The following is a 22,358-nucleotide window of genomic DNA, read 5'->3' as shown; positions in this document are numbered from 1 at the left end:
TTGATGTTCTAGTAGCTGATTGGCTGTTCTTGAACAATACCCTGCTCCTACTGGTCAGTTCGCGTGTGTGTAGTCAGGGACGCCCAAGAGTGTCAGATTCGTTCATTGCCCACACACACACACACACACACATACACATGCGTATCTGGTAGTTTGATAGAAGCACGCTAGAGCACGGGGAGCGGGGTTGCTTTTTGTTCGGTTGTTCGTGATGGATAATATTAAAGACGGCTGGTTCACTGAGACGTGCACGTTATGGCCTGGTCAAGCGATGAGTCTTCAGGTGGAAGAGGTTCTGTATCAGAAAAAGTCAAAATTTCAGGATGTGATGGTGTTTAAAAGGTGAGACACGAGGTTGAGTCTGGCGGACATTTCATGTTGTAGTAGTAGTAGTAATTATGTAAATGTGCTATGATTTTACCTTTTATTTATTTTTTAGGTCTTCTGAAATAACTGCGCCTTCCAGCGCGTTCACGTGGGCGCGCATGCGCGTGCCCGCGCGACTCTGCATGTAGCGTGTTGCCGGCTAGCTGCTTGCCCGCTAACGTGGCAATGCACTGAACTTAACATGATCGACCCTTTTTTTTTTCTTTTTTTTTCTTTTTTTTTTTAAGTTGCCAAATAGTTTCCTATGTCTCATTTAACCGTCATGCTAAGAAGACTGAAGCCTGATGATCTCAAATGGCTAAATCCAAACTGCTAACCCTGGAGACCAGTTCTCACATGGTTCTCTTTCATGCATTACTTTCTCATTACCTCTAAGAACCTCATGTGAGTTTAAGAAATGATCAATAGATCAGGGGTTCTTGTGGACAATACATTATTATTTTGCCTGTTTACTTGAGAACGTTTTCACTTCACCCATGGATCACATTTTATATATAGATTCCAGATGTTATTTGGAGGTGCACTGTTATCAAGTAAACAAATAATCACCGTAACCAAGAATAGCTTTTTTTTTTTTTTTTTTTTTTTTGGGAATAAGTAACTTATTGGTTTAGACAGTGATCACCTGATCGAAAGGTTATCAGGTTAAATCTCAGCACCACCAAGTTTCCCACAGCAGGCCCTTGAGCAAAGCCCTTAACCCTCTGGTGTATCTGAGAGGTTACTGGATATAGGTGTCTGGCAAATGCCATAAATGTAAATGCTTTTACAATTTATAGCTACGTTCAGCGACAAAGGATTTAGAGACGGTTAATTTTCAATGAAATTTGGTGGCACTTGACTGATGGTGACTAGACATGTGTGACCAAGGAACAGATTAGTGGTCAGAAGTGGAATGCTGGTTGCGCATGCAACCCATTGACTGCTGATATACCAACCAGTAGTCAGAAACAATTCTGCATTGGACTGTTAATTCAACAACCACAATATTAGAAATATCTGTACACCCACTTTTTTTATTTATTTTTTTATTTTTTTATATAAACATACTTAACTTGAAATCCTCATGCCATTTCTCACAATCATTGTCCAGTTCAAGAAATCCTTTTTCCATTGTAGCATCATATTCCTGTTCATGGCTGAGAGAAGTGGAACCCAGTGTGTAGTCCTAAGATGATCTTTTCTTTCAGTAAAAACTGGTCTGGCCTCTCTCCACTAATCTCTCTCATCAAGAAACTGTTCCTCCCTGCACAATTATCACTTAATGGTGGTTTGACTATTTGTTTTGTTTTATGAACCATTCTGTGTCAAGACTTGTGCATTTCAATAAGTCAGTTCCATGAAGTCATTGTGGTTCCGTCTTCCGAACATTTTTGTTTTATTTTAACCAGTCTAGTGAGAATGCAAAATAAGTTTGTATCCTGAAGCCAACTTTATTCTTTATTCCAGCCTGCAGTATAAACAAGACCAACACTACTCTAAAAGCCGAACGGCATTAACCAGTTTTTACGTGTTAATACAGGAGACTGGAGCATCATTAAAGGTAATAAGATATGCAAATATAAAAAACAAACAACACTACTGAACATGCTTGTTTGTTGCGTTATTGTTGTTTGCAGTAAGACCTATGGCAACGTCCTGGTGCTGGATGGCGTGATCCAGTGCACAGAGCGAGATGAATTTTCCTACCAAGAAATGATAGCCAACCTCCCGTTGTGCTGCCACCCCTGCCCAAAGAAGGTAATGACGGTGTAATTGTATATAACGTAATTGTTGTGGTCCAGGTCCTTCAGCTAGAGATCGAGTTAACGTCTTTGCGAAGTTTTATGTTTCCTTCCACCTCTAAAAAAAAAAAAAAGATAGAGGATAGACTTCAGATCGACCATGTATCCTGAAGATGGATGAGGATACTGAGGATCAATGCATATTTTTATGGAAAAATTTTAACGGGTAAAAAAAAGGTAGGGCAAATAAATGAAGTTCAGTTTGGCTTGCTTACCATTTGCTCACCATAAAACAAACTCGCTTTGCCAGTAGTTATCCCTCGAGCGTTTTTTTTTTTTTTTTTTTTTTTTTTTTAATTGGCTGTGCCACCTCACAGCACCAGGGTTCAACTCGGTTTATTATCCACGTTGAGTTTCACACATTCTTCCCATGTCTTTGTGGGTTTATTCTGGGTTTTTGCGTTTTCTCCCCTCTTTTAATTGCATGGTAATAGGGGGTTTGGCAACTCCGTATTGGCCCTTATGTCAGAATGAATGTGTAATTGTGTGCAAATGATGTACTGTGATGGACCGGTTTCTGGGACAAGTTCTGGGTTCACTGCAATTCTACCCAAGATAAAATGCTTACTGAAAATGTTGACGTTTGAATATTCTGGTACTTGATCTTTAACTAGTCAAATCCCCATAAATCCCCCTAAAGGGAAGTGGATGCTGCCAAGGTAATGGATAATTTCGGATTTGACTTTGAAACTCTTGAACGCATTGCAGCACTTGTCCAGTATAAAATCAAGTGTTTACTTTTTTTTTCTACAGAACATGGTAAAAGCCTCAAATGATCTTGTGCCTCAGATATTCTTCTCGTTTCCCCGGACAGGTCCTGATCATCGGCGGAGGAGACGGCGGGGTGCTGAGGGAAGTTGTAAAGCATCCCTTGGTTGAGTCAGTAGTTCAGTGTGAGATTGATGAGGCATGTATCAGGTTCTCAGCTTCTTAAACTGTTTGTAAGAACAGACATACAGGCGGATCTATTTCATCACTTTCAGTTCACTGATTCTTTTTTTATCCCGAACAGGATGTCATTAACGTTTCTAAAAAGTACCTCCCTGGAATGGCAAAGGGATTTTTTAGCCCCAAGCTGACTCTGAATGTAGGAGATGGCTTTGAGTTTATGAAGAAGAACCAAGATGCTTTCGACATCATCATTACGGACTCCTCAGACCCCGTTGGTGAGCACAGGAAAACCGTTTCCTGTCCTGCTTTTATAATCAGTCTTTGGTCTTTGCGAATGTTTAAATGCTTCTTTTTAATTGCAACAATTCAATATGGATTTCCAGGTCCAGCAGAAAGCCTGTTCAAAGAATCCTACTACCAGCTCATGAAAACGGCACTGCGTGAGGGTGGAATTCTTTGCTGTCAAGGTAAATACACATTCTCACACTTCTGAAGGGAGCTCGTGAACCGAATGTGGCATATCGTAAGATTTACCGGTACAGTTCCAACTCATGATTTCTGATTTGGCTTCTCTGATATCAGTTGTGTAGATGATGATGATGTGTGCATGTTGATTTGAAATCATTATTGTGTTTCTGTATTGTTTTTGACGGCCCATAGCGAAGTCTTGTTAAAGACGTCTAATTCAATTGCTATATGCAGTTTTTCATTTCCATTTGTTTATTGTGGAGTAGGTTATAAATCTTAGGGTTTTGTACTGGACTGTCAGAGTTTTTTGGACTAATGTTATGTTTTACATGGAGTATTGAATGTTATTACAGTAATTCCCGTTTAGAAAAAATGCATAAATGGACACCACCCCAACAAATGCTATTTAATGTATACAGTACTGTACTGTATTAACGTTTTACTTCAATTTATAATTAATAATTATATTTTTATTAATGTCATTATTTCGATATGATGAAACGGCATAATTAGCCAAACAAATGAGTTATATTGCAAATGCAATTCCGCGCTAATCCAACCGGGGGTGCGAATTTCGATCCGTGGTAAAGCGGGGAATTACTGTATTTTCATCTTCTAAATCTGTATACAGTAATCCTCCGCATTTTTAGGATGCGTCTGTTTTGTACATTGTCATTGTAACCACTTTGGATGTATTTACAGACATAAATGAATTATTAATTGGAACATTAAAAGGTCTCTAATTGTCATTGTCTTTTACATGTCATTTAGTCATTTAGCCTTGAGTCATGATAGCTGCTTATCCAGACTTTTCCTTGTAAGCAAGGAATTTCATGGGACTACTGTTATAAAATTGAAAGCAGAAAAGTACAGTGTCCTATTAATACTACTATATGCTTAGTGTTGGAAGCACATCTGATCAGAGGTTCTGCTTCTCATGCTTATGGAGTGATATTTTGCTTTTTATAGGAGAGTGTCAGTGGCTTCACTTGGAGCTGATCAAAGAAATGCGAATCTTCTGCAAGTCTCTCTTTCCTGTAGTGGACTACGCTTACTGCACCATCCCTACGTACCCGAGCGGCCAGATCGGCTTCATGCTTTGTAGTAAAAACTCGGTGAATACCCCCTCCTTTTGTGTGTGTGTGTGTGTGTGTGTGTGTGTGCGCGCATTTCTGAAATCTCCAATCTCAAGAGCGTTCTTATGCCCACGTGTTTTACTTTCTCCAGGAAACGGATTTCCGTGAGCCAGTACGGGAGTTGACGAGAGACGAGATCGAGAGCATGGACCTCAAATACTACAACCCTGAAATCCATCGAGCTGCTTTTATTCTACCTGAATTTGCCAGAAAGGTAAACGTGACCTGTGTGGCACAACAAAGTGTCCAAAGCAACCCCCTAAACCCCCAAAGCAACCCCCTAACCCCCCCCGAACCATCGAGGTCGCGAGTGTCAAGGTTCCACTTTATACTTACAATATATAACAGTATACAAATTACAACAAAAGAAATATTAATCCCATGCATAATAGGGAGAAAAAAAAAATCAACAAGAAATCAAGCTCAAGCTTTTGGAGGATACAGTTGGAGACATTTATCTTGGCGAAGGTTGGGTACATATGCAATTAAAGAAGATTTACATACAAAGAACTGACATTGAACAAATGTTTATTTATTTTTTTTATTTAACATATTTTTTTTTTCCATCCCTTAACGTTTCATAGTATTAACCCACACTATTTAGCTGCTAGTGATCTAAGAAAATGAGCATATGTAATGTCCCGTGTTATGTTAAGGGTGTACAAACTTTTGCAAAACTTAATTTGCTGTATTAATGTAGTATTTTTTTTGGCCCAATCAAGCTGAAGTGCACAAAACTGATATATATACTAACTGATCAACTAATTTAAATATTAGTAAAAAATAACACAAGTGAACACAACATGCAGGTTTTTATTATTAAGGGAAAACAAATTCCAAAATGACATGGCCCTGTGTGAAAAAGTGTTTGTCCCCCTGTTAAAACTGTGGTTTATCACACCTGAGTTTAATTTCTCTGAGCCACACCCAGGCCTGATTACTGCCACACCTGCTCGCAATCAAGAAATCTCTTAAATAGGACCTGCCTGACAAAGTGAAGTAGCCCAAAAGATCCTTGATGATCTGAAACATTAAAGTGTGACAAACATGCAAAAAAAAAAAATCAGCAAACACTTTTTCACGCCACACACAGTGATGTGTAAAACTAACACACTGAAAGTCTATCTTATCTCACAGGCCTTATTATAATATGATTACGCCTCGTTTCTTACACCTACAGTACAATTAATATATAATAAATAAAAAATGTTAAAAAATCACACAGGTGGTTTAGTAATTCTTTATAGATTTAGTAATATTAGTTAATTAAATAATTACGCAATTAATAATTATGTTGATTGACAGAAAAGTAAATAAAACAATGAATTTGCTGAATGACACCGTAAGGATTCGTCGATGTGTGAAGGATCATTCGAACATGAAAACGTGCGGTACACTGGATTATACGGTACAGCGTATTTATTGTGTTGAACAATAAACATTGTTTTTTCTGTCTACACTGCTGATGTGGAAATCCCTAGAGCTCTAATAACCTGTATTTATCTTTTTTTCTTTCCCTTTACAGGTCCTGAGTGAAGTGTAACTGGATTCTTGACTGCCATCTTGTCTTAACGCTGCTTTGTGAAATCAGGGCGAAGCCGTTAGTGCAACTGCTGTGTGTGTGTGTGTGTGTGTGTGTGTGTGTGTGTGTGTGTGTGTGTGTGTGCGTGCGTGCGTGCGTGCGTGCGTGCGTGCGTGCGTGCGTGCGTGCGTGCGTGCGTGCGTGCGTGCGTGCGTGCGTGCGTGCGTGCGTGCGTGCGTGCGTGCGTGCGTGCGTGCGTGCGTGCGTGCGTGCGTGCGTGCGTGTGTGTGGTTTTTATGTACTGCCTCTGTCGGTCAAGAAAAGGGAATTTATGTGCAATTCTGCACAGTTTCACTCCAATATCATAGACTTCCTGTTTTGTTTTAATTTATTTCTTTTCATTTCTTTTTAATTTTTCCTTCCCTCCTGTACAACGTTCAGAACAAGTGTCTGAAATTTCACAGTGTACATATTATGTCAAATGCAACTGTTGTCTTATACGGTGTCACATTCCACTACGGCTCTGTCCTGAGCTTTTCATCTCAACGTTCTCTGGAATGACGATCATGTAATGACTGTTTTCGTTAAAGAGATGGCGGATTGATGGCTAATTAACCCATAATAGAAAGTTAACAGACATTAAAAATACTACTAATAAAGTAAACTAGTACAAATAACATCAAGAGAAAAAAGGTTGCAGGTGAATATGCATCATTATGAACTGGCACACAGGTGGTTTGGGAGTGATTAAATCCGTATTTCTTGTTCTTTATTCTAAAACGGTTCAGACTGCGGAAGGGTTTAACTGCTCTTTGTGTAATGTTGCAGATAGGAAACAAATATTTTGTAGATCACTTTCTGAATTCTGTTGTGTAATCCATATCACAGCCTGCTCAAACTATATTTAGCGTACAGCTTGTTGGCTTCTGATCATGATATCAAAAAGAATGTGAACTGTTTTGTGTCTCTCGTTTACGCTAAGGTGACACGTGGCTTATTGGGGTCCAATCATAATCAAGTTCAATCGTTACAATCAGGTTTTAAATCCCGATCGATTAGCAGTGTAACTTTTAGGCCCTGGGGGTTTGGGTCATTCTCCTGGACATGCCGTATCCCTATAAGCAGGGATGTACTTTTCCCCACGCTCATACTCTTATCTATAAATACGAGTTAATTTTGTGACATGTAACATGATTTGAAATAATAAAACCCGCAACAAATAACTGCTTATTCTTGTCTTTCTGGAAGTTTATTTTCATTTTTTGAAATTATTCTTTCATAACTGCACGTCTCATTGTTTTATTCTACAGAATATTCACATAAACATCACTTATGCTAGAGCAGTTTTATCACCAGTCTTTATTCCTGTCTGTTTTGAAGTTCACACTTTACACTAATACATTTTTCTTTCACTAATAACTGATTACCACTAAATTCGGTCAAGCCTTTCTCACTTTTCTCCCACAGTGTCGTGTTTCTCACTACACTAAACATTTCCCCTTAGAAACTTTGTGAAAGTTGCTACAAGAAATCTGAATTTATTAATACAGTATATAATATTATATGCATTTATATGGACGTGTGATGTAATCTACAGGTAACATTTAGAAATAATAAAATCCACAATTTCCACACAAACATGGATCAATGCGTTGATTTGAAAAGCGATTTTATTCACAACAGAACATCAAATGTTCGAACTGAGGAAATATACCATTGTAAAGAAAACTACAAATTAAATAAAATTTTGATCTCTTTATTATGTCTCAAAAAAAGAATGAAAAATGAAAGCTGGTTACAGGACCAACAGTAGGCTGAAAAAGTAAGTGTTACTGAAAAGACAGATCAGTAACATGATTGAGTGGATGGGCAAAGGTTTACCCCATAAAAAAAAATTCATATCCAACTCATATGAATCTACAACTCCCAACAATCTACATATTTTAATAATATAAATCTAACATTAAATGGCACGCGTGAACAAATGATATATGTTTTACGCTGATATACGGTTGTGACTGATTTTTCGAAGTAGGTATTTGAAAAAAAATGAGGCATGGGGAAGACTAATACAGACGTGCCCAAGCTTTCTACTATGAAGGGCCGAAAAGTTGTCATCGTGCCCCTTAATTTATGATTTCGCAATATTTGAAAAGTACATAAATAAATAGGAAACATAACTAATGATCTGCTCAACTAATGCAGATTTTTAGTGCATTGAAATTAATAGTAAAATGAGAATTTATAATGTTATACAATAGAGTTCACTGCCTAATACAGCTGATCTGTGACCTCTAATGAATGACATGAAGCTGGTCCTTATTATTCAAAAGTTTTTCCAAATGCCATTTTTTTTCTCCTTTCATTCTAGTTTGTGTTTTCGTTGGAAAAGACAACGATGGACAGAATAAGAAATGAGTTTATTAGAGGGACAGCGCATGTAGGACGTTTTGGAGACAAGGTGAGGGAGGTGAGATTGAGATGGTTTGGACATGTGCAGAGGAGGGACATGGGGTATATCAGTAGGAGAATGCTGAGGATGGAGTCACCAGGAAGGAGGAAAAGAGGAAGACCAAGGAGGAGGTTTATGGATGTGGTGAGGGAAGACATGCAGGTAGTTGGTTTTAAAGAGGCAGATGTAGAGGACAGGGGGGGATGGAAGCAGCCGAAAGAAGAAGATGATTCCAGTTTGTGCATCTATGGTCCAGTATCCAGGAGAAGCCCGTTTCTGCACACATTTAAAAAAATGCCTAATTGCGACTTTACCTAATTCTGACTTTTTTTCTCGTGATTCCGACTTTATCATACCCAATCTGGAAGAGTCACTCCAGAATGCCAGAAATCTTTACTCAATGAAAATTAAATAGGATACAATCAATAGATCGAACTATGAAACAATGGATAAAATAATAGAGGACTGTTTTAGGCGTGGTTTCACAAACTGCATTAGCTCCAGTTTACTATGTATTAGAGGTGTGAATCCGAATCCGTTTACGGATTCAAATCCTTCTGAATCACTTAGTGAAATGATCCGAGTCTCACGAGCCCCTTGAGTCAATTGTATCAGTAGGGATTCTGTCTGTTTTTGCCTTGGAATTCCACTAGAGGGCACTCATTGAATCTCTACTCATTAAAATTTTAAGCAGGTTATGTACAGGAATGTACACCTACTTAAAATGTTTTACACTTAAAATAGAATTGAGTAGTTTATTATTATTATTATTATTATTATTATTATTATTATTATTATTATTATTATTATTATTATTATTATTCAACTTGGAAAAACTACAAAACAATGCCAGGGGTACAAACTAAAGTTACATATTACAAAATAAAAAAAACAACAATATAATAAAAAATCTAACAAATGGCACAGTGAAACACTTAAATTCGTTGTTTTGTCACGTGACTCCCATATACGCCATGCAGTTTTATATATACGCATATAAATTATTGGAACTATAGTCAAAGTTTGTATATGTAGACGTGTTGGGGGATCTGTTTATTGAAAATGTAAGGTATTTTATTTTATTTGTGATCAAAGGAACGAAATGAACTAAATGACTCCAAAAAAAAAAAAGATTAAAAGAACCAAATCTTTGAAAATAATCTGATTACTGATGTACACGCGCTGCACTGTAGCATTAAAGCTGGAGCAGAAGCGATAGAATAAACTACCTATTGATTGTTAGAAAAGAGCTCAAAATTGTGATACACAAATTTGGGATCATGAGAAGAAACGAGACTTCTTTAAACAAAGTTAGAAGTTGAAGTCTGTGTTGCAGTATTTAATCTGACCACCAGATGGCATCAGTAAACCTTTTTAAGAACTTCCCCAAGCTTTCTGGGAACGAAGTCTCACCTAAGAAAGAAGTTTTAATATCAGTGATAATCATACTGTATATTGGAATTAATTGAATCCAGAGTATGCAGTTATTTGTCCTCTAACATCTACTCGTTACAAGACTCCAATCAGTGCAATGTGCCCAAAAAACCTTTGTTGAAAATAATGTACTGTTATGCAAAAAAATAATAACTTAAGACTAAAATGTTCAACAAATCTAGAGACTTTTCTCAGCAGAAGTACGTGGTGTTTTTCTCTCCCGGCATGGCAGTGCTGCACATTTTATTTCTTCAGTGCCAGTCAATTGGCATGAATTCTTCAAACACACTCCATCAGAAGCAAGAGCATGTCGGCACTATATTAATCTAAGTAGAGCTCCAGGGCCTGAAGTCAAGCTGCTGTGAAAAATGAAAAAAAAAAATAAAAAAGGTTTGAATATTAGCTCTCAGCTCCTTAAACTAAGCTTGGGCTTGACTTGCGCATTCAACGCCGCATTTGCTAACACCGAATCTGCTTTGTGCCTTACGTCAAGTCCATCAGGATGGTGATCACCGAATGAGAAAAAACTTAGTCGCAGTCCAGCCATATTGACACACACTAAAAGAAATCATCATCTGTGATGGTTAATGTTTATGAAGGGAACCTGCATATTTGTATTTCATTTGTTGAAACCCTGATCATTAATCTTTATGGAGTCTACTCTTGGTAAAAATGATTAAGAAAAAAAAGCTCATAAAGTCATACCCTGTAATGTCCAACACCACTGATGATTTGGGTTTTTGTTTCACATATTGGAAGCATTTTTTGGCCTCCAATTATTTTGGTTGCTTTTTATTGGCACTATTTTGTCCAATATTTCTGAAACTATTATTAGGGAAAAAATGCTTTTGTTAGGAAAATGATTTCAAGACTTATTTCTTTTCTTTACCAAATTCACTGTTGTGTGTTTTTAAGGTAACTGCATGACTTGTGCATACATAAGTTCCAGGATATGTACAGAAAATCTATTGAAACATGTTTGTATGATTTTTCCCACTGTATAGGATATTAAAGAGATTTTGCATGTGTTGCATAAGACAAATTTGCACCTTTTGCCATAGACTTTCGTTACTTTTAAACTATTGTTGGACGGTCAATTATTTTTTTTTAAAGATCTACTATTTTATTTTTTTTTATGCTAAAAATTAAAACATGCTCTTTCCCATAATCTCCTAAAGAGTTCCTATTAAAAGAGTTCAGTGTCAGTTCTCTGGATTGAACACCTGGTTCCCACTGTGTATAAAAAGTATTGTTTTTTCTGCACTTTGTTGATGTTTGTTTGTTTATCTATTTACTTAGAAATTATGTTAACATCCTAATAAGCAAGAGCTCATCTGTGATGCAGTTCGATCTGTTTGTGACATCTCATATTGCGATATTCTCAGCACTTTCACAGTCTGATGCTTTTACCGAATCATGAAAAGCACAGATCAGTGCTATGTTACAAACGCAGTTTATGTCCAAGTCTCACCTTCACTTAAGTAGATCATCAGTCACCTGGATGTTGCAGGGAAAATTCTGCTGTCATCAGAAAGACTCATGTGCTCATTCCAAGACAGGAAAATCCTCATACTAAACACCCCTTTTGTGTAGTATTACTCATTATACCATACAACTGTAGAGAACTGATTTCAAATCCCACTCTCCAGTGACACATGGATAAAATAGTGCTGCTTTTATACCTGGTTTGTTCCTTTCATCATCTCAGGTAGATTTTTCTCCTCACTGTCACCTCTAGTTTGCATCCAAATCTACATCCAGATCTCTGTAATACTGCTTTGTAATGATCTCTGTTCAAAGCGCAATATAAATATCACTGAATTGAAATGATAGTGGTATATATCTATGGAACCACTTCTGAGTTCAATAAACAATTAGATTAATTGTGCACTGAAAACGATCACCTGCTTGTACGTAAATTGTTCGACTTTATACGAGTTGTTCCCATTCTGAGGACCCTGTGATTATAACCCCCTCCACACGCGCACGTACGCACAATAATATCGATAACCGAGCTACTGTAGCTTAGGTGTCAGACGGGTCAATACCAGTCCGTGAACAAACAGGAGGACAAAGAATCCTCAAAGCAAGAGAACAATAACATTGACGTAAAAAAGATGTGCCATGAAAATAGGCATGAATCACGAATCAATCGGGTGGAACACTGTGTTTATCGCAAACGCTTATACTTACAATATGATATTGGCTGTAAACACATTAGACGCTATAATGTTGTATTGATCTGTTCAGTGTACTGTATAAATCCTCCTTCCAATCTATGATGTCTGGCATCGTAGTGATGAATTTAATACACTTAGAGTTAAATGATGGACAAAAAGAATGGCTTTGAAAGCGGTGCGCAATAAATTTTAATTCGTCGTCATTGACTCTTTTTTTTCCTCCCCGCTGTCAGGCCCTTTTACGTCTCTGACGTGAGAGTGGTGGCATGGGCGTTACACGCCGCCGAGATGACGGGGTTTGTTAAGAGGTTAACTACTCCGTCCTTTTGTTAGACACCAAGCCTCCTACTCCCCCAGTCCCCCTCCCATCATCCACCCAGCCCTGCGTCAACAGGAGCCCGGGGTATATAAGACACAACCACCTGAATCACAAGCTCGAGACACTTCAGCAGAGGACCGAAGTATCTTTTAACTCTCACTGACTTTGACAACGTCTCAACGCTAGTTTGGCGTTCGTCAACTCTGCCTCAGCTTCTATCTCGTGCTCTCTTTTTTTTCTCCCTCACTTCACTCCCTGAATCGTCGTGTCAGCATGCAGCTTTTAGCCACTTTAGTGTCTCTGCTGCTGGTGCTGTACAGTGTGAGAGCAGCAGGCGTGCTTCCAGCGGAGGAAAGGAGTCCCACACGCAGCCGGGTGAGTCCAAAACACCTGCTAGCTTCGCATAACTCTAAAGCTGCGTTAAGGAGATTGTCGAGATGATGCTTTTTAATAATAATAGTAATCAAGCATATGCATTTTAATATCAAAGAAATACTTTTTTATACTGTAAAAAAATTAATAAATTTTTTAGTCCTAGTATTACCAGATTATCAAAAGAGCATAAAACAAACACAGGTGGAGAAACACTACGAATGGCATGATGTGTGAAATCGTGTGTGATTTTCTAGTATTTGACTTTCTAATTCTTCCAAATTCGAGCATTGATTTGAATTGGAAAACAGGTTTACAATTTATTCACTTTCTAATTAAGTTAATAAAATATAGATTATTTTTACCCTTTTGGCCATTCACTCACTTCCCAATGACTTACACATTCTGCTCTCTTTAGGACTTGAGTAAAGAGCAAAAGGAGCACATCCTCAGGCTGGTTTCTAGACTGCTGGACAGCATGGACAGCAACCTTCTGGCCGAAGACCTTGTCCCTCTCGAGGAGGAAGAACCCATAGAGTCTCGCCTGGAGGAGAGAGCCGTGTACAACCGGCTAGCGCAGCTGCCCCAGAGAGACCGCAAAGCCCCGTGTAAGAACTTCTTCTGGAAGACGTTCACATCGTGCTAACCCAATGCTCCATCCAAAAAAAAAAAACGCTCTCTGCTCCTCCACGAAACCTCACATGAACTGTGCACACTATCACTGTACATACCATTGGCACCACCTAATGAGGGGTCATAATGGACTTTAAAGATGCAGCCAGATTGTTAAAGATATCGATGATTATATTTCTATTTATTGATTTACTATTTATGTATGTTTTATGCACATTTCAATCCAATAAAGCATGGTTATGACACTGGCTTTTGGAGAAGGGATGTCTCAATGTCTCAAAGTGTCCAGCTTTAATGAAAAAAAAAAAAAGCATTCAATCATATTATCCTTAAGGAAAATTAAAATACTTGGTGTGTTTTGTGAATTGCGGAAAAGACACTTTCCTTTATCACTGGCTAATTACCCGAGTTCTTCTTTTTTTTATTGTGTATGCTTCTTCTTTTAATCTCCTCTTGCTAACTTCATTACATTTTTATCGCTCCTAAAAATGCATCAGTGCTCCAGACATTACAAAGTGCACGTGAATAGAGAAATTTCCCTGACAATCGTTTTTCCCCTCAGTTCTACGCTTCTTCTCACAGACACGCTCACCTCTTACTCACAACTGTAATAATAAATAAAAACGTGTTCTTCTATATCCACGTCTGGACTTTAAGCCTATAGCTTTTAGAACATCACGAGCCCTAAGTGCGTCATTTCTTTCCTAAATGCCTCTCAACTGTTAATCTAGCCAACACTTAGCATGAATAATTTCTTATCATATATACCATAAAAATAAATACATTGTAAAAGAACCAGCATGCAGTAGCTATGAAATAGTCTCTAATTAAATGTAGGTAATTATATAAGTAAAAGTAGAGAGGTATGTCAGGCTTTATTAAGCCGGCACCCCCAAATCTGTCTCATGCCATTACATCTCTCCTTATGCAATGGCGTGAAATGCAAAGTGTTTACCCAGAGGCTGAGCTGAGGCGATAACATTACTGCCTGAATCACTGCAAGCAAATGACTCATCAGCATGAATTCTCAGCGTGTTAGAGAAGTTTTATATCCAATGGTAAACTTTGCGAAAACATTTATGCAGGAGAAATCGCCCAATATTTTGTGTCGCGCGTAACGGAGCGTATAACAAGATGCAGCACAAGCAGGGTACATTAAGTTTCTCTTTGTGAACCAATAATGTGCATCCACTTCTACCATATACATTATCTGGATATTCCATTAATTACATTATTATACATGATATGCTATAAAGTTCTCTATTATACTACATATATATTATGTTATATCATATACTGATATTACTACTATATTACTAACATACAATTGTATTAAAATCTACTACACACTAAAATACGGTACATTTACTATATATTAATAAATGTTTGCATATTACTATTATACAATAATGTACATTTATTATTATACAGTGGCTATTAAAAGTTAGAAAAATTCTCTCTTAGCACGAATAACAGCATTACAGACTCCAAGCGTTAATCTGTAATTCGTCACCACGTCTCTTATCAAAGACCTGCCAAAAGACTGTTCTTTGCTAGTTGGATATTTTTTTCCAATCTGATCTCACCTGACCTGATTCAGTTCATAATAGATTTAGGTGACAAGGCAAGCCGTTCCATGATAGATTACACTCCATCAGACGTCTTGCTCTCTGAATAATGCTTTCAGAGCAAATGCTTCTTGTATGGTGACGTTGGTGCCAATTAGCTGCAGTCTGGATAGAATTGCATGGTGTTGAAGTCATGTTGGTTCAGTATTCCTTTCACCCAGAATAAATCTCCAACATTGCCTGCTCCAAAACAACCCCAAACCATTTAGCTTCCACCTTCATGTTTGACAGTGGGGGCTGAGGCAGTCTGATAACATCTTCTCTTCAGTTGTTTTTGCCAAACATAAGTTCTTCTGTAAGAGCCACAAATGTCAAATTTGGACTCATCTGTCTATAGAACTTTCCTCTAGTCATTCACTGTCCATTTCTTGTGTGCTTTTGCCTTTTACCCAGTTTGTTGTATATTAACATAAATAAACATGCATGTTTCCAAACTTTTAACATGCACTCTTTATTAATATTTTTTATACTTTTGATTATTTATATTTATTTCAACAATTACATGAATGTACAATTTTCTCTATTATACTAGTCTATTACTACTATATTCCAGTACACACACTATATTACTCCTTTAGTGTATACTAACATACGCATGTCTATTACTAATACCCTATAAAGCCAAAAGTATGTGAACCCCTGACCATGTACTGAGTAATTCTGGAGGCATATTGCATATCTTTTGTATCTTTTTGTATAGCGCAGTATTATGATTTCCCTTCACTATGTTCCATCATGACAATGTTCCGTTAAGAAATGGATTTCCAGGGTTGCATAGGACTCTTCAAGATGGACTGGAACATCAACTGGATGCTAAGCCTCCTGAAGTGATATATCCGTCCCTTGCCTTTAGAATAAGATGTTAAACAAGCACATATAGCTGTCATAGTCAGGTGTACACATAGTTTTGGCCAAACAGAGTACATGTTTATTACTACTGTATACTATATTAATATACACTATAAATTATACTATATAATACACTTTCTATACATACATCTAATATACTTCAGACTAAATGTTATTATAGATCTGCTTATTTCTGTTATATACTAATCTAAATAAGTATTATTATTAGCTGTGCTCCCCACTCATCTCTCATGACTTCAACTCCGTAGCACTGATGTTTAATTACTAAACTGTGTGGCAGAGGCAGTCATGAGAATGTTCAGTGAATAAACGTCCCTGAAACATCTGCTCACATGAACATAATAAACCAGACTGTCTGCAACCTTTTAACCTGCTGTTTCATTTTCTGGTGCTCTCACTTCACTCTCTTCTTATGGGTTATGAAAATGTGTCTAGACACAGTTTGTTCATGTCCCTTGACATTATGGCTGCTTGGTTATAACCTATTGTAGATGCTTCAGTACTGCAACCTTTAAAATATATATATATAAAAAAACATGTATTTATGTGAATAATATGTAAGAAACACATGAAGGTGCATTTCGACATGAAATTACATACAATGTAGATTCAGTTACAACCAATGTAAATGTACAGGTTGTACATGTTAATGTATAATCTGGTTTTGTTTTTCAAGAATAATTCTTCATCACTATTTGCAATTTAACAAATAAACTGATTAAGCTGAATATCTGCAGGACATTTTAATCTGAAAGTGATACGCAAAGTGGAGAAAGTGTCCACTCTCAGAGTGCCCTGAGCTGCAACGTGTAAACGCTGAAAAGTACATCAAAGGTTTGGCGTGAAACTGAAGCGCTATGCTTTGATGTGGAAGCATGCTGATATCTAACATAAATGTAAAATTCCCATGTAGCTGCTGGCATGTTTAGAGAAGGTGTGATACATGCTGATGACCTACTAATGAAAGAAACTAAAATCAGAGGTCTAGTTAAAAATGTTTTAGATAGACACTATTTACTTTTTTTAATATATATTTCTATTAACATTTTATCTTGCCATCCTTCTATGGACCTTAAAATGAAAAAGTCATTATTGCAACTAATTAATGCTCAGCCCATACATCAATCTAACACTGTAGTTTACATGGTGTGAGTAACATGATAGTGACTGGACTAAAATAAATAGGGTTTTAAGAAAACATTTATATTGAATGAAATATTTCAATATATATATTTTCTTTTACAAGTAGTGTTTAATTAAAATGTCATAGTTTTTACCAAACCAGTAGTTTTCATTTAAAGTTTAGCAGTATTAATGCTGAGCTCCAACTCTTCCTCCCATTTACCTATCAACCCATTATTTCATCCATCCATCCATCCATCCATCCATCCATCCATCCATCCATCCATCCATCCATCCATCCATCCATCCATTTTCACATGTAGTGTTTACTTAAAATGTAATTGTTTTCCCAAACAAGTAGCCAAGTAACATCCATCCATCCATCCATCCATCCATCCATCCATCCATCCATCCATCCATCCATCCATCCATCCATCCATCTATCCATTCATTTTCACAAGTAGTGTTTACTTAAAATTGATTTGTTTTCCCAAACAAGTAACCAGGTAACATCCATCCATCCATCCATCCATCCATCCATCCATCCATCCATCCATCCATCCATCCAGCCATCCATCCATTTTCACAAGTAGTGTTTACTTAAGATTGATTTGTTTTCCCAAACAAGTAGCCAAGTAACATCCATCCATCTATCCATCCATCCATCCATCCATCCATCCATCCAGCCATCCAGCCATCCAGCCATCCATCCATTTTCACAAGTAGTGTTTACTTAAGATTGATTTGTTTTCCCAAACAAGTAACCAGGTAACATACATCCATCCATCCATCCATCCATCCATCCATCCATCCATCCATCCATCCATCCATCCATCCATTCATCTATCCATCTATCCATCCATCCATCCATCCATCCATCCATCCATCCATCCATCCATCCATCCATCCAGCCATCCATCCATTCATTTTCACAAGTAGTGTTTACTTAAAATTGATTTGTTTTCCCAAACAAGTAACCAAGTAACATCCATTCAACCATCCATACATTCATCCTTCCATACATACATACATACATACATACATACATACATACATACATATATCCACCCATTCATCCATCCATCCATCCAGTATTCCATATCTTCTCTACTCTGGAATACTGTTAAAAATGCACTCTATGTGTACAAACCACAGAGTTTTTCATAATAATTTCTTTAGGATACACTACAGCATTTATGCAAAGCTGTTACTCAGTACCCTGTTCTGCATAATATTGTCTGAAGCAGAGTAATTAAGGTTTTAATCCTCCTTAAAAGACTGTCAGAAATAATAAGAACTGGGTTTGAGCAGCTGCTCACCTGCCAGCTTGCGTCTTCTCCTTTTGAGATCCCACACGCACGTTCACGTACATCTAGATGAGCAAATGCCAAAATACTCTCATACTTTGGCCTGGGGTAATTTCAGAGCAGCAAATTTCACACCTCATTTTTGAAAACCGTTTCCTTGAAGCAAACGTGTGAAAAGGCAGGGCACCACCAGAGGCGACTCATTTATTATGATGCTTGTGTTCTGTTCAACTGCAATATGAACTGCGTAGGAGAGAGAAAATTACCTCATGGCTGGCAAATGGAAGGTGATCGAAAATGACACATGGTTACATTTTTCTCTTTTTAAAGATTTGGGCATTTGTTCTGTTCTAAACAGCTGGCAAATGTAATGCACTCTTAAACAACAGGGCTGAAATGTTAATTAAATGACCTGGCCTCCTTGTTTTGATCCTCGGGCAAGATACGAATTATTTTTAATTACAGAATAAATTGCATATCTATGTAGAACCATACAGTGTATTGAAGCGTCCCACCTTTATCCTACATAAAAAAAAAATTTATCCTGGGGAATGCAGCAAACTTGCACAAATAATAGTAACTAATGTCTGGACCTTCTTAAAAAATAAAAATAAATAAAAAAACTCCCAAAAAAACCTATTCATTGAAAATATTAACCAGATTTTAATTCACCAATGAGGGATTTTAAATTGAAATGTTTCAGATTTACCTTTCTACCACCATCAACAATCATCAACCCACCAACTGATGGAATATCTTCTAGAAGAACGTTCCTCCAAGAATTAATACCAAAAAATTATGGGCAGCTTCATGTGGTACAACATACACACTACATGTAGATTTTTCTATGGATTTCTAACGTGTTTGTTCATATCGACTCTGCCCAATTAGTAGATTGATATTTTCCTATTTTTCTGAACACACTACATTTGTTCGCTTCGATCATAATTATTAGAATTTTTTATCATCAGGCAAGAATCATTCTACGAGGCAAGATTTCATATCGATCCACAGATACATAAAAAACCCTGTTTGAACAACATAATATATATACAGTATATGTTACATTTGCAAACAGTCACTCTATATGTCATGATCAAAGCTAATTTGGTTGACATTTGAAGATAGTTTAGATGTATTGTATAAACATGTAAAGGATGATTAGATGGCACACAAAGTGCTACAGAAATTAATCAGAATCAGGGAATGCATATGGCTAAAATATCTTGCATTTTAAGCATTTGTTGCCCATCATAAAGCAGCATGTGCTAACATCTTCATTATGTTTTGGCTCATATGTACATGTGTAATCCATACTAACACTAATACTGTATAGTCCAATTTTCATCTTAAAGAACGAATGGGAAACTTGTGGAATTTCAATGTTATATTAATGTTAGGAGTATTAAATAATACTTGAACATGAAAATAGTTCAGGAGATCGCATCCTACATATGGGATGCAATCGGTATTACTCAAAAAAAGTCACTACAATATTGGCTCAACTTCTTTCTTCAAGTATTTTTTGGGTTATTTTTTTAGAAAATCACTCGATAAAATATTAATCAAACAATAAAAATAATAAACAGTGCATTATTATTGTCTTGTAGAAATGATCAAAGAGAGCAAATTCATATTCAACTTCAGAATGCAGTCAATTTATCAGTCAATCGTTTGCATACCCTTAGGACAAACATGAAGAGAACTTGTACCAAGAACGTCAAATTGTTCAAAGAAACAAAAATGTTTTCAAAATGTTGTTATTGTTTTCTTAAAAAAAAAAAAAAAAACCAACATATAGAAACTTTACTCTGACAAACATTAAGAAAGTTTTTATTGTATTACTAACAAAACACACTATATTATTTGAATATCAAGAAATGTAACAATAAAGTGAGAACCTTTGGCAGGTATGTTGTTCTTAGAGGCATCGAAATGCTCAACTGAACATCTAAAAACAAACAAACAAAAAAAAAATATTATTTTATATATATATATATATATATATATATATATATAAAGGGAAATATCAAGGTCCGTGACGTCGGAGTGACGTGGGGCCGCCTTCCCGTGGGCTCACCACCTGCAGGAGAGACCGTAAGGGACGGTGCTGTGAGGATTGGGCAGCAGTCGAAGGCGGGGGACTGCTTAGACTGCTGCCCCCGCGACCCGAATTACGGATAAGCGGGAGAAAATGAATGAATAAATGAATATATATATCAAGTGAAAGGTTCTGTATACAAATGATATATTTATTGCTCAAGAAAGAAAAATAGTGTACTTTCTTTTTTCTTTAACTGTATTTTAATATAAATATATTTTTTTATTTTTTTAATAAATATATATTTTTAACTGCCTCCAGTCACAATACACAAGAGATTTGGTTTGTCATGTGGTAAGCGTCACTACAAATGATTGATCAGCTATGATAAAATATCTGTCGAAAAACATTCTATACTAATGGGAGTGATCTCATGCAGGATGACTCGGCCTCATTCACGAACATGGAGGTCACTGAATAGATTAGTGGATGTAGATATAAATTAATTTTTATTGTAAACTATATGCCATGGCCTTTCTTACTTAAACACTGACTTCTTTAGTTCAGGTCTGAAGACAGAGCGTAATGAAACCCCTTGAAATATTGTACATAATATATATATATATATATATATATATATATATATATATATATATATATATATATATATATATATATATATATATATATATATACACACACATCGTTTTTAACACAAAAAACTTTACACTTTTTAATGTAAGCTTCTCTCAATTGCTAATTCTAATTATTATGATTTAATAATTCATTCATTCATTCATTCATTTTCTCCCGCTTATCCGTAATTCGGGTCGCGGGGGCAGCAGTCTAAGCAGGCCCCCGCCTTCCACTGCTGCCCAATCCTCACAGCACCGTCCCTTACGGTCCCTCCTGCAGGTGGTGAGCCCATGGGAAGCGATTTATTAATTATCAACCAAAAATATTATTTGGGTAGAAAATCTTTAATCTGACTCTATAAGGGTGAATTTGAAAAGAAAAATCAAACTGTGAAGGACTATCCCTTGGAGTGACCGGGAACCAGAGCAGATAATCCATGACGAAGAACATACCACCTTTTTCTTTGCTGTTTTTGTTAGAGATACATCATCCAACTGAAGAATCTGACTATATCTCAGAACTCAAAGAGTGTTTAAGGAGATTATGAGCGGAACAGCTGACCAGTTCTGGTGTAATAGATACTCATGCGGCTAATGATGCCTGCTCTGTTGGGCCATGATTGTTTTGCTAGTCAGCGCAGGCTAAAAGCATATCATTATCCTGCTCTGCTCTCTTCACTGAGCCAATCCTGGAGAAAATTAGATGTCATGGACATGAAGAAGGGGTGCGGGACACATGTAACCATAGAGACTCGGCCCCGTGTGGAGGGAAAGTGTCAGGAGGAGGGAAAGTGTCCTTACGATCAGGCTATAAAGAATGCACGGGACCAAATCTTCCTGTACCATTACACCATGACTCCTACACATGACTCAAGATGATTGCAAGCTTTGAGAAATCAGTCTTAATATCTGAAGAACAACTGATACCAGCTTTTCGTTTTTAGGTTGGAACAGCTTTTAAGTTGGAAAAGCTGTGGTTGAATAATTAGCATGCGAAATTCTTGGCTCAAAATGTCTGTCTGTCTGTCTGTCTGTCTGTCTGTCTGTCTGTCTGTCTGTCTGTCTGTCTGTCTATCTATCTATCTATCTATCTATCTATCTATCTATCTATCTATCTATCTATCTATAGGTTACTGATATACGGTGAGGAGGCCTACAGTTCAGTCACTGTTCCAGT

At 36.9% G+C, this 22,358-nt stretch overlaps 2 protein-coding genes across 2 annotated transcripts; both read left to right on the top strand.

The window, feature by feature from the left end:
* The first annotated feature begins 30 nt into the window (after positions 1-30).
* On the top strand, positions 31-7,416 carry srm (spermidine synthase). The gene is made up of 8 exons (XM_083521144.1): positions 31-342; positions 2,007-2,127; positions 2,986-3,078; positions 3,184-3,337; positions 3,446-3,529; positions 4,500-4,645; positions 4,758-4,880; positions 6,192-7,416. The coding sequence occupies exons 1-8, from the start codon at positions 212-214 to the stop codon at positions 6,207-6,209; spliced, it is 870 nt and encodes a 289-aa protein (XP_083377270.1). The 5' UTR covers positions 31-211; the 3' UTR covers positions 6,210-7,416.
* Positions 7,417-12,680: 5,264 nt separating this feature from the next.
* Positions 12,681-13,828, top strand: sst6.1 (somatostatin family member 6.1). Its single transcript, XM_083521604.1, has 2 exons — positions 12,681-12,948; positions 13,364-13,828. Exons 1-2 carry the CDS (start codon positions 12,847-12,849, stop codon positions 13,589-13,591), a joined length of 330 nt encoding a protein of 109 aa, XP_083377730.1. The 5' UTR covers positions 12,681-12,846; the 3' UTR covers positions 13,592-13,828.
* The last annotated feature ends 8,530 nt before the right edge of the window (positions 13,829-22,358 follow it).

This window comes from Silurus aristotelis (genome assembly GCF_946808225.1).
Source record: "Silurus aristotelis genome assembly, chromosome: 19".
NCBI lineage: Eukaryota > Metazoa > Chordata > Actinopteri > Siluriformes > Siluridae > Silurus > Silurus aristotelis.
This window is presented reverse-complemented; position numbering and strand designations above follow the sequence as displayed.

What these genes read in the sequence shown, in the direction of transcription:
- srm (XM_083521144.1), top strand. Translation starts at nt 212, where the DNA reads ATGGATAATATTAAAGACGGCTGGTTCACTGAGACGTGCACGTTATGG. An exon ending in GATGTGATGGTGTTTAAAAG is followed by an intron (nt 343 to 2,006) that starts GTGAGACACGAG and finishes TGTTGTTTGCAG; the next exon opens with TAAGACCTATGGCAACGTCC. An exon ending in TGGAATTCTTTGCTGTCAAG is followed by an intron (nt 3,530 to 4,499) that starts GTAAATACACAT and finishes TGCTTTTTATAG; the next exon opens with GAGAGTGTCAGTGGCTTCAC.
- sst6.1 (XM_083521604.1), top strand. Translation starts at nt 12,847, where the DNA reads ATGCAGCTTTTAGCCACTTTAGTGTCTCTGCTGCTGGTGCTGTACAGT. An exon ending in GGAGTCCCACACGCAGCCGG is followed by an intron (nt 12,949 to 13,363) that starts GTGAGTCCAAAA and finishes TGCTCTCTTTAG; the next exon opens with GACTTGAGTAAAGAGCAAAA.